At 49.5% G+C, this 12,279-nt stretch overlaps 3 protein-coding genes across 3 annotated transcripts; 1 reads left to right on the plus strand and 2 right to left on the minus strand.

Annotated features, from left to right (window-relative positions):
• Nucleotides 1-417: 417 nt before the first annotated feature.
• Nucleotides 418-3,983, plus strand: IF2P (Eukaryotic translation initiation factor 5B; the record flags this gene model as incomplete). Its single annotated transcript, XM_014694271.1, has 4 exons — nt 418-897; nt 1,019-1,525; nt 1,599-3,604; nt 3,737-3,983. 4 exons carry the CDS (start codon nt 418-420, stop codon nt 3,981-3,983), a joined length of 3,240 nt encoding a protein of 1,079 aa, XP_014549757.1.
• Nucleotides 3,984-4,912: 929 nt separating this feature from the next.
• On the minus strand, nt 4,913-7,658 carry hsp88 (Heat shock protein hsp88; the record flags this gene model as incomplete). Its single annotated transcript, XM_014694270.1, has 6 exons — nt 4,913-5,209; nt 5,262-5,567; nt 5,637-7,095; nt 7,248-7,279; nt 7,396-7,457; nt 7,646-7,658. The coding sequence occupies 6 exons, from the start codon at nt 7,656-7,658 to the stop codon at nt 4,913-4,915; spliced, it is 2,169 nt and encodes a 722-aa protein (XP_014549756.1).
• A 2,081-nt stretch (nt 7,659-9,739) lies between these two features.
• On the minus strand, nt 9,740-12,055 carry chsD (Chitin synthase D; the record flags this gene model as incomplete). Its single annotated transcript, XM_014694269.2, has 3 exons — nt 9,740-11,669; nt 11,763-11,929; nt 12,020-12,055. The coding sequence occupies 3 exons, from the start codon at nt 12,053-12,055 to the stop codon at nt 9,740-9,742; spliced, it is 2,133 nt and encodes a 710-aa protein (XP_014549755.2).
• Between the last annotated feature and the right edge of the window lie 224 nt (nt 12,056-12,279).

Here is a 12,279-nt window from a genome sequence, read left to right on the forward strand (position 1 = left end):
GACTTTTATATTGTCTTGTGATGGTTGTGCTGTCACCAGGACCAGGACCCGCGCGCGAAGGAGGTAGTTAGTGAGGTAGTTAGTACTTATGCCTGAGCCTACCACTGTCTGTCAATTGACAGGCCTGGTCCACTAACCCTCAGTTCAACACCAGTCATGATTGACCCCTCCACCCTCCCCTCCTCCACCGTCCACCGTACTAAAGTTCCAAAGAGTGTCCCGCTTGTCACAGGGAAACCAAACCAAACACCCAGGTAGGCGTCACCAAAATTTTTCAGGGTCTTCTCGCGCCGGCCCAACCACGCCTTGGTCTTCGTCTTGTCGCAGACTACTATTGTTATTTATTTTATTTTATTCTATTTTCTTTTCTGTGCTCTGGTGTCCTACGGCGCTCTGAAACTGCACGAACCCACCGAGATGCCGCCAAAGAAGAAGGGCAACAAGAAAGCCCAGGACGACTGGGAAGCCGATCTGGGTGAAACCATTCCACCCCATGCCACCGAGCCGAATGACACTGCTGCTGATGCCAATGCCGATGCTGATGCCAACGGTGATGATGCCACCGGTGGAGGTGGTTTGATGGCCATGCTACGAAAGAACAAAGAGAAGCGAAAGAAGAAGGGCCTGGCAGACGACGACTTGGTTCAAGGCGAAGACACCCCTGGTGCCGTCTCGGCAGAGCTGAACAGCAAGGCACCACAAGAAGCTACCTTGGAGGATGAGTTCGCGCTGCCTGAAAAGAAGGGTAAAGCAGCCAAGGGAAAGCCAGCGGCCAAAAAGGGCGAGCCCGCCGATGATGATGAAGATGAAGATGATGTCAACGGTGGCAGGATTCTCACCAAAGCCGAAAAGGAAAAGTTGAAAAAGGAGCGCGAGAAGCAGCGTAAGAAGGAACAAGTATGTCTTTTATCCGCATGTCAAAGGCTCTAGCTTGTGCCCCCTTCTCAGAGCAAGGACCCTATGTCACGTCAATTCTGCGGCTTGCTAACGCCTGTAAACTTTCTCTTTTTCACATTAGGCCGCTAAGAAGAAGACTACTGCTCCAGCAAAGGCTGCAGAACCAACCAAACCAGCATCTCCCCCCAAAGATGCCATCGCCACCCCAGCTAGCCTGGCGCCTGCCACTGGTACGGAGGCGGGAGGAAAAAAGAAGAAGCTTCCTGCCCATCTCGCCATGCTCCAGAAGCAGCAGGAAGAGCTCAGAAAGAGGAGAGAAGAAGGAGAGCGTATGCAAGCCGAAGCCAAAGCCCGTGCTGAGGAGGAAGAAAGACTTGCTGAGGAGGAGATCAAGCGCAGAGAGGAAGCAAAGGTTCTCAAGAAACAAAAAGAAAAGGAGAGAATTGAGCAGCTGAAGAAGGAGGGCAAATTCCTCACTAAAGCCCAGAAAGAAGAAAAAGCCCGAAATGAGCGGAAACTCCAGCAAATGTTGGCCGCAGGCATCAAGGTCGGGCCACAAGAGTCATCTGACGAGCCAAAGAAGAAGGTGGTTTATGACAGCAAGAAGAAAAAGCCCAGAAACGAGAAAGTGAGTGTGATCCCGTCTCGTGTTAGAGTGTCGAGTCTCTCATATCGCGGAATATGTGCTAATTCTATTCTAGGTCGATGAGGACGCAGCCCTTGCGGAAGCTGCGGAGAGAGCTCAGCTACAAGCCGAGAAGGCGCTCAAAGAAGCCGAGGAGAAGGCTGCTCGCGAGAAGGCTGAGGCAGAGGCCAAGGCTGCCGCAGAGAAGGCTGCCGCAGAGAGTGATATTGAAGATGACTGGGAAGCCGCTGCTGCCTCAGAAGACGATGTCAAGGATAGTTGGGATGCGGATTCCGAGGACGAGGAACATGCAGCTGCTACCAAGACGAACGGCAAAGGCGACGCCAAACCCAGGGCGGAGAAGGATGGAGAAGGGGATGACGACGATGACGATGACGACGACGAGGATGATCAGTCCGAATCGGAAGACGAAGAACTCTCAGCTGCCAAACAAGCAGAAATGCAGCGCAAGAAGGAGGCTGCTGAGAGAAGGGAAAAAGCCCATCAAGCTGCCCTGGCAGCCCGATCCAAGGACAACCTGCGGTCTCCTATTTGCTGTATTCTCGGACATGTCGATACCGGAAAAACCAAATTGCTCGATAAGATACGTCAAACCAATGTCCAGGAAGGCGAGGCTGGTGGTATTACCCAGCAGATTGGTGCTACATACTTCCCCGTCGATGCTATCAAACAGAAGACTGCCGTAGTCAACCCGAACAACGAATTCGAATTCAAGGTACCCGGTCTGCTCGTCATTGACACGCCTGGTCACGAGTCCTTCTCCAACTTGCGGTCCCGTGGTTCATCTCTTTGCAATATTGCCATCCTAGTAGTGGATATTATGCACGGTTTAGAGCCTCAGACCCTGGAGTCTATGCGCCTCCTTCGAGACCGTAAAACTCCATTCATTGTTGCCCTCAACAAAATTGATAGACTTTACGGGTGGAAAAAGGTTGATAATAACGGTTTCCGCGAGAGTCTGGCTTTGCAAAACAAGGCCGTCCATAATGAGTTCAAGAAGCGATTGGAAGAGACCAAACTTGCGTTTTCTGAGCAAGGCTTCAATTCTGAGCTCTTTTACGAGAACAAGTCCATGTCCAAGTTTGTATCCCTGGTACCTACGTCTGCGCACACCGGAGAAGGTATCCCTGACATGCTGAAACTGATCGTGCAGCTCACTCAGGAGCGCATGGTTGGCTCGCTCATGTATCTTTCCGAGGTCCAGGCTACTGTTCTCGAAGTCAAGGCCATCGAGGGTTTTGGTATGACCATCGATGTGATTTTATCAAATGGTATTCTTCGGGAAGGCGACCGAATAGTGTTGTGTGGCACAGAGGGTGCTATCAAAACAAATATCAGAGCCTTGCTAACACCAGCACCCCTGCGTGAGCTGCGCCTGAAGTCTCAGTACGTGCACAATAAGGAAGTTAAGGCTGCATTGGGTGTCAAGATCAGTGCCCCTGGCCTTGAAGGCGCCATTGCTGGCTCTCGACTAATGGTTGTCGGCCCTGATGATGACGAAGAAGATATTGAAGACGAGGTAGTGGCAGACCTGGCAAGCCTGCTCAGCAGAGTTGAAAAGACTGGTCGGGGGGTTAGTGTCCAGGCATCTACCCTTGGTTCCCTGGAAGCCTTGCTGGACTTCCTGAAGGACTGTAAGATCCCTGTTGCAAATGTTGGAATCGGTCCCGTTTATAAACGAGACGTTATGCAATGCGGTATCATGCTGGAAAAGGCACCAGATTATGCTGTTATGCTTTGCTTTGATGTCAAGGTAGACAAGGAAGCACAAGTGTATGCTGAAGAACAAGGGATCAAGATCTTCACTGCTGATATTATCTACCACTTGTTTGACTCGTTTACCAAGCACATGGACGAAATGTTGGAGAAGAAGAAGGAAGAATCCAAGATGTTGGCGGTTTTCCCTTGTGTCCTCAAGCCTGTCGCTGTGTTCAACAAGACCAGCCCCATTGTCATAGGTGTTGATGTTGTTGAAGGTCAGCTCAAGATCAACACGCCAATTGCCGCTGTCAAAACGAATTCAGTCACAGGCGCCAAGGAAATCATCAATCTTGGCAGAGTGTGAGTTGAACACAATTCCTTGCTACTCCTTGCCTCCGCCCTCATTCAAAGACCTTTTTTTGGGGGGGGGGGGGCAAAAAGGGGGCTGGACTATATATCGTTATGAATGCTGACGTCTTTCCATCTAAATAGTACCTCAATCGAGCGAGAGCACAAGCAAATCCCTGTTTGCAAAAAAGGCCAGCCATCGGTTGCGGTCAAGGTCGAAATGGGTGGACATCAACCCGTTTATGGCCGACAACTCGAGGAAGGCGACGCTTTGTACAGTCTGATCTCCCGGGCTAGTATTGACTGCCTGAAGGAGTTCTACCGCAAGGAAGTAGCTACCGATGAATGGCAACTAATTATTAAGTTAAAGCCACTTTTCGACATCAACTAATAACCTGGACGGTTAGCCCGTTTCCAGATAGGCAAGTTCTGGGAGAACTCAACTACAGAACCTGAAAAGCGGCTGTATTTCTTGATTTTACATCGATGTGGTACACTAAACGTACAACATCGGCCAGAAACATCGCGAGCGATGATGGGAAAAAAAGAATGGTCAGTTATGTTGTATTTCTCGAGCTCATTTCTTAATTCTGGCAATTGTTTCCTGGCAGATGGTAGGGGTAGCAGCAGCAACAAGATACGGGCGAGACAATACGAGCCATGCATGTTCCAGACAGCAAGGGTATCCCTCAACCTTCCTTGCGCCAAAATCGTCGGCTTTGATGGATTAAGCTTGTAATCGCAATAGCTAAGGATGACATTCTACGGTTCAATGTTAGACGTAAATTGTTAATATGTGACTATATAAGGCAAGATTGAACTATGTAATGTCTCAAGATCTTATCCTGTAGCGTGCCGCAGATGGGGGGCTTTGTGATGAGCCACAGCCGCCGCGTGATACAATGATTTCTGATGATACCACATGATGGAATTCGGTTATACTAACCCTGTGTCTAGAATGGCACATGCGAACTATGCAGCATGGCGCCAGGTATGTGTAGGTGCAAGCTTCGGCGCAAGGTGCATACATTTAACTAACAATATCAATGGCGTGTAAGCATTTATTATTCAGTCCCCGCTTTCTCTCGCTGAAAATGGCGTACAGTCATCTCTAGGGAAAAAAAACACGACTTCCTGGCCTTTAGAAACCTTCTATACTACTTTTGTGATTGTTCCTCTTTTCGCGATATAATCCCCATGGAGAACTTCATTCCACCCTGTATTGTATATTTCATTTTTGATGGGTAAGTGCCATCCATTTATCCACCATATTTACTCATTTCCCATCTATTCATGCAGATTCTCTTCAAATATGTCTATTTATTTGGATTCCGTAGGCTCCTCCGACTGGACTTGAGAGGCGTCGGCATCCTTCATCTCCTGGTCGTTAGAGCCTTGCTGAGCAGCCTTTTCTGCCTCAGCAGCCTTGCGAGCCTCTTCCTCAACGGCTCTTTTGGCAGCCTGCTCGGCCTCATTACGCTCCTGAACAGCACGTCTCTCGGCTTCAATTTTCTCAAAGTGACGTTGAACGATAGGTCCAGCAAGAGCTCTTAGCTCGTCAAGCTTGGCAATATAGACGCCCTTAGAGGCATCGTCGCCCTCATCATAGAGCCATTCCTAGAGAAATTAGTCTCGTGATTGCGTTTTTGATGTTGGGTAATGCGCCTACCTCGGCGATTTCCAGCTTGGCCTTGATACTCGTCTTTTCGTCGTCACTGGCAAACTCGGCGTATTGTTCGTCGAGTTTAGCGCGAAGGTCATAAATGAAAGTTTCCAGCTCGTTCTTCTTTTCCTCCGTATCAGCGACGAGTTTGTCCTCCATTACCATGGCTGACTCCTTCTCACTCAAGGCGGTCTTCTGCGCGGCATCCAAAGAAGAAGTTCCACTGGAAATGGGCAAGTCGCCCTTTCGGACCTGCTTCTTGACCTTTCTAGTCTTCTTAGGGGCATCCTCTTTTTTATCGGTATCCATGGCCTGCGGTAAAATTTCAGATTTTGGATTCACAGGAGGAGAAATTTCAAGAACAGTGCAAGAAGAACTTACATCGGGATCCTTTTTCTCACTGTCCTCCTTTTCGTCTTCTTTTATTTCTTCCTCAACTTCCTGGTCTTCGACATAGTAACCATTTTCGACATTAAGGATGCCGTGAATGTTGACTCGAGCCTTGAGTTTGCAAATCATGAACTCATCTTGACCCTCGGCCTTGACACCCTTGACAGAGAATCGTCCAATCCAAGGGTTCTGCTTGCCTGGCAGGTCTTCGGGTTTGGCATACCGAGCTTCGAGATCGAATGGTTGCTTGCGGTAAAAGGTCAAGATCTTGGTCGACGGAAGAACATTACCCTTGTTGAAGACAGTCAGGCTGGTATCTTCGTCAGGGATGTCGGCAGCTTTCTCCCAGGCGAATTCAATGGGGTAGCTGATGATATCTTGGACTGAGAAGTCACGAACACGAAACACTGGGGACAGAATGGCGCAGCTGAAAGCGCAGCCACGGGCGACGGCCTCGTCAGCATTCATTGTATAAGAGAGGGGTTTCCCGAAAAAGGCCTGGATACGCTCCTTGAGAGCAGGAACACGAGAGCCACCACCGACAATCTCCACAACATCGATATCATCCTTGGTAAGCTTAGCCTGTGCCAAGGCCTGCTCCAGAGGTGCCTGCGTGCGGTTTAGAAGGGGTTCAACCATAGCCTCAAACTCCTGGCGAGTGATCATGGCGGCAACATCGATATCGTTCATCAGAGACTCGATATTGACAGGAGCCTGTTGGTTGGCGGATAAAATCTTCTTCGTCTTCTCAGCGGCGGCGATAGTGCGGGCCATGGCGCGTCCGTGAGTGTAGATGTCGACCTTATACTTGCCCTTGAACTCCTTGGCAAGATGGTCAACAAGGGCTTTGTCAAAGTCCCGGCCTCCAAAATTGCGGTCCCAAGCAGCACCCTTCACGGCGAGTTCTCCTTTCTTGAATTCGACAACGGAGCAGGTGAAATTGGAGTGACCGATGTCCACGAAGCACACTCGACGGGGCTTCTCCTCTGGAGCGGGAAGGTCGAGCTTGGTGATACCCCAACCGAGAGCAGCCGCAGTGTTGTCATTGATGAGGCGGAGGAGTTTCAAGCCAGCAATCTCAGCGGCATCAAGCAGGGCTCGGCGCTGAACATCAGAGAACCATGGGGGAACGCTCATGCAGAGATCTGAAACAGGCAACTTGAGCTCGGAAGCAGCAATCTGCTTGATTTTGCTCAAGTAGGTGGCAACGAGCTGAGTAGCTGTGAATTTCTCCGTCTTGCCGAGATAGGATACCTCGACACCAACCTGCCCATTGATGTCAACAAGTGGGGCTGTGATGTACTGCTGCTCAATTTTGATGTCGGGGTCGTTGAAGGATCGACCAGCAAGGCGCTTCAAGCAGCTCACTGTGTTCTTGAGATTGGTGATCTCTTGGGTCTTGGCAGCCTCTCCAATATAGCGATTCTTGGAGCCGAAACCAACCATGGAGCTATGACAGCGAGCATTGTTAGCGTACGAGGAAATCAAGAGGAGCGGGACATAACAGCAAGACAACATGCTAAACATGTGTTTCAAAGACATATGGCTGCATGTGATGAGGAATTCGAGTAGTGGGTCGACAATTGATCGGCATGGACTTACGGGGTAGCTCTGTTGGAAACCTCGTTGGTGATCTATGAGTAGGATGTCTCTTAGCACGATTCATTGCAAAATAGGTGAGTCAAAACGGAAGAACGACATGGGCGGAGGGGACAGGGCAGGAAGGGTGAAGGAAGTATCGTCAACATACCACGTCGACACCACGGTTTCTGGCGACAGCGACCACCGTTTGAAGCGTTCCAAAATCGACACCTGTTGAAGATCATATGGTCAGCACATTGCTCTTAAGTCCTGGTCACACGTACGAAGAGATAGAGAAGCGAGGGGCTAGGAGCTAAAAACCGCCAACGAGTAGCCCATAACGATGCCAGTAAGCATATTCCAGGCCGAGGACGAGCATTATAGCTTCCAGTACCCTAAATTCTGGTACACCTACGTACCCACGACGCTCATTGTGCCTGTAGTTTGCAGAGTTGGCGCTCTACAGTGTAGTTTTTCAAAGTCTTGATGTTGTCTCTATCTCTTATCGCAGCCACAGTGAGGGGGGTCGGGCGGGAGGCGGGGTGTTGACGACGTGCAAGACACGAGTACGGCGTAGCGTGGAGAAAAGCGAAAGAAAAAGAGAAGGAAAGGATTCTGATTATTGAGGCGTGTATAGACGTCAGAGGGCACTTGGCAGAAAAAGTAACAGCGGAGAGAGGGCAGGTTCGGGCTTGGGGTGAGAGAAGGCTGGCCGGCAGAGTGGATGCACTTTGCTCGGGTCGACAGGACGTTGGCTGGTCGGGTGGGCGGTGTGTGGCAGTTTTTTAACTAGCGGTTTTTTTTTTGTCCTCTTCCATGAACTTTGCAACGGAGGGGTTGAGGGGCAACAGTCTTTAAAAAAAAAAAAAAACACACACACACACACGTACTAGGTACACATGGGAGGAGTCATCGCATGGCAGCTTCTAGTTCTTACGGCGTCCTTGTGGGGGTACCCGCCATGACAAGGGGCATTTGGCCAAGGCAACAGTTCAGAACCATGCTGGAATGCGCCTTTGATTAAAAACTACTAGAAACTTTGTCACTTCTCAGCTTTCAAAATCACTATCTACAGTACTTTTTCCAAGGTAAAGATGCTGGACCGCGTAAACGGTATTGGCCACCCAGGTATGGGGGTACCGGGATACTTGGATCATTGGCAAAGCCCACCAAGATCGGATGGCCGGAGCTGTACCTCCGCCGTCTCCAGCTGCGTGATGAATACCTACCAGGTACATGAAGGGAGATGCCCCTCGTTAACGTGCATAGGTACTCTGTACCCCGTGGCGTCCGAGCTGGGTCGATGTGGCTGCTCCATCTACGTGGAAGTAGGAAGAAGTTTCTAGAGTCAACATTGACCTACATATAGGTACAAGTACCTAGGTACCTAGAAGGCGCAAGGGGTCTGGTGTTTTAGTATTTATCACTAACCTCCTCAACTGTGACGAGACAGCTCGTTAGAATTTTTATTTAATACATCAGGCTTTTAGCAGCTCATAATAATTTAGGGCCTGTCTTGTGATAGCTTGTATGGCCGTTTTATCACCAAAACTACGGGCCGCGCGCGAATGTGCCAGGTAGGTATAGGGACCTAGGTAGTAGCTCCAACCGGACGGACCGTGCTGTGTAATACATACAGACATAGGCCATTGTCCTCTCAATGAGCATATGATGTCTTGTCAAATTTCGTCTTGGCGCATATCAGTACTCTGCACGTCTGTCCCATTTGCATACGTGTGAGGGCGGCAAGGCGGTTGACAGTTCGCAAACCTGATAATTTTCTTCTCGTCAGGCATTGTTCAGCCTAATCCAACAGAGCCCGAGCCCGAGGCAGGGCAGGACCCAAAGTCGCCGCCAGAGAAAACGTGCATGTTACAGGTAAAGTGGTACTGAAACTGGTTCATTTACTTGCAGAGAGCAAGGAGTCTTACCCCCCCCCCCAACTACAGCACCCCAGTGCCACTTCGAAATCGTCGTGTCGGATGCGATTTTGTAGCCACCTACCTACCTAGGTACCTAGCTACTTAGGTAGGCAAGTATTACTCGGTACCCAGATTCCAGCCCGAAGGGCCCGTTGACTTTAGCAATCATTGCTCTGGTAAGTACCAAGTAACACGTGCTTTGTCAACAAATAGAAGCGTCATCCAGTCCAGGACGGTTGCAATTTCTTCCAATATGCAAGATTAATAATGCCAAGGTCGTCAACGGTATGCCTGGCTATGCACGGCATAGCATACCCGACCATTGATGCGCCGAGGCAATGCCAACCAAACTCGCCTGGAGTCACATAAATCCAAGAATTAATCAACAGAAGTTAAATCTCCTGTTGGGCCCATATTGCCAATTACAGATATTCACAGAATTCGTACTTGTAATGCTATCGTCAGTGCCGTACAAAGAAAACGAATGACACCAAAAGGTTCCAAACGGCGAAACCATGTATGGACTAAGTCCGCAATTACACCACAACTATCATCTGCTCGCCAGTGACAGCCAAATTCAACAGTTGAAATCTAGAAAGCAATTCCCACCTCATCAACTTGATTCCTCCCCTGGGAAGTTTCGTTTGCTTGCGGACTGTTGTGCCATCTTGCGTTGAGGCCAGGGCCTGTTCGTGGACGTTGCTCCAGTCTCAGTCTTCGAGCCTGGTGAGCTATGGCGTATTTCCTCTTGTCCTCATCACTCATGTATGCATCACCCTCACCGCCATGCGTCAATGTCCCATCAGCATCGTAGGCTGGCCACGGGTTCGCTTGTTCGGAAATTGGCTCAGCATGCTGGAGATGTCGTCTAGTGGTGTACATTGTACCCTTGATATTCCTCGGACCAGAAAACTGACCATCGACAACGTCCGGAGGGCGCACAACACTTCGCTTGCGGACAATTGGAATTCCAGGGCCTTGGTTCTCACGAACTATTGCCCTGGCCTCCTTTGCCGGTTTAAATGTTTCCGGAACAATGTTTAACTCGTCCCCTTGCCTCTCTGCCTGCTCCGCAGCTTCTCTGGCTGTAGTGTGCATGTCGGCCGCTGCAGCATCCGCTCGTGGGCCCCCCCACGTTCGTTGCCCAGCCGTCAGAATCCCGTACACCATATAGTACCAGTTAAACAGGGGGTTAAGGACGAACATTAGAGGATAAAACCATATCTTGAACCTCTTCAACTTTGCGCCGAAATACAGCATAAGGAGCCAGTTCAGTCCGAGAGACACTGCCATAAACCCCACCGGCAGATTGCGGACGCTTGCCGTAGTAGTTAAGAGCGCCAAAACCATGACAAAAAATAAAAGTGCCGTGGTTCGAATCGTATTTTGCATGAACCGCACTAATATCAACGCTGGATATCTCTTCCATAGCCTCCAGTCGGTTAGCATGCAGACCTCATTCGTTATAAAGCCCAGGAACCATCGGCGTCTTTGCTTGACAAGAGATGCATAAGTTTGTACCGCTTCTGTCTTGCAAAAGGCGGAAGTGCACATCTGAATTTGATACCGCTGTTTGGCTCCTATCATAAAAAGATGGGTGAGCCACCGATCCTCGCCGAGGTGACATTTGGCATAGTCGAACAAGTCGTCGCACTCTTCAGCCTTGTCAGCAAAGTAGTATTTGGCCATCCTTCTGAATGCTGAAAAGCGGAGCATTGTTAATGCTCCAGGAAGACAAGTGACCGAGCCACAGCCAGATTCCACGGTGCGTTCGAACAGTTGGCCGTGAATGTACTCCATGTCTTGGAGCAAGGTAATAATGCTGTGCTTCTTGGTCGTCGAGGTGATGACTCCAGTCATGGCGAGCATTTTTCTCGAATTGCCAGGGCTCAGTTCCATGTCGTAAACAAAGTTCTGGAGGCATACTCTATCAAGGATGCAATCTGAATCGATAAATAGAATAAAAATGTTGTCATTCTGCTTGATGTAGTCGGCGTACACGCGGTCAATCAGCTCAAAGGTTGACTTTTGACACTGTCTTTTGCCGCCATGAGAAAATCGTGACACTGTAATTCGAACACCTTTGTAAATAACGTCGATACAGTTAGGATACGAGTCTAATGTAGTCGGTACCCCAAGCAAGCCCAATGTGTTAAGATAGAGCTCATCTACCTGTTCGCCATCAAAAGAAAGGAAAACGTGAATGCAAGGGGCAGGATAGTCACACTCGACAACAGAATCAATTGCGCTGATGAGGACGTTAGGCTCCTCGCGATAGCATGGCATGACAACGACGACTTTGGGAGCCGTGTAATCATCCAGAACCCTCTTTATACGCTTTGTGCGACCCAGGTGGTTTGTGACGAGTTGATATATGCAAAAGAGCCATGGAACCGTGAGTAAGATGGAGAAACTCCAAAAAGCAAACCACTGCAAGAAGGATGTGACAGTTTCCGGCCACCAATTTGCTACGGCGGGTGGAAGGGGAAGAGTAACGATCATAATAGGGAGGAAAATGCATCTTTTGATATCCAAGTTAGTTCCAACATACTGCGGGTAAAGGCAGCAACGCCGAGTCCTGCCTTGCCGGTCAGGCGAGGGGCTCTAGACTTACCGAAGCAAAACAAAAGCAGAACCAACAACTAGACAGAGGGCCCGAATAGACCAGTGCTCTGCCTTTCCGAACACCTTTATCAAGCAGTACATGAAGGCCGCGAGCCAAAGAAACCACTCAAAACAGGCCATCAGCATGAGTAGTCCTACAATGATGGTGTATATGACCTATGCCGAGGAGACAGGTGTTAGTTATCTCGTCACGACTACCTTGACACTCCTCTTGAGATCGGAACAAGAAGATCCAGAGGTACCTACATCTTTAAGCGGCCAATCTCCGATAGTGACAGCCATTATGTCTTCGCAAAACGATGGACAGTAAACGTCTGGACTGAAAAGGAGTAGCCCTTATTCTCGGTCAAGGACAAATACACGATGGGTAGAATCCGTCTCGCCGTTGTGCAAGGTGAGAGGCGTGCATGGAGTTCAGGAAGAGATGCAACTGAAAGACCCGAGACAGGAATCCCGTTTTGGCTACATGCCTAGGCGGTTACACACACAATGGTCCTTGGATCGGG

The sequence above is a fragment of the Metarhizium brunneum genome, chromosome 1 (assembly GCF_013426205.1).
Source record: "Metarhizium brunneum chromosome 1, complete sequence".
Taxonomy (NCBI): Eukaryota; Fungi; Ascomycota; class Sordariomycetes; order Hypocreales; family Clavicipitaceae; genus Metarhizium; species Metarhizium brunneum.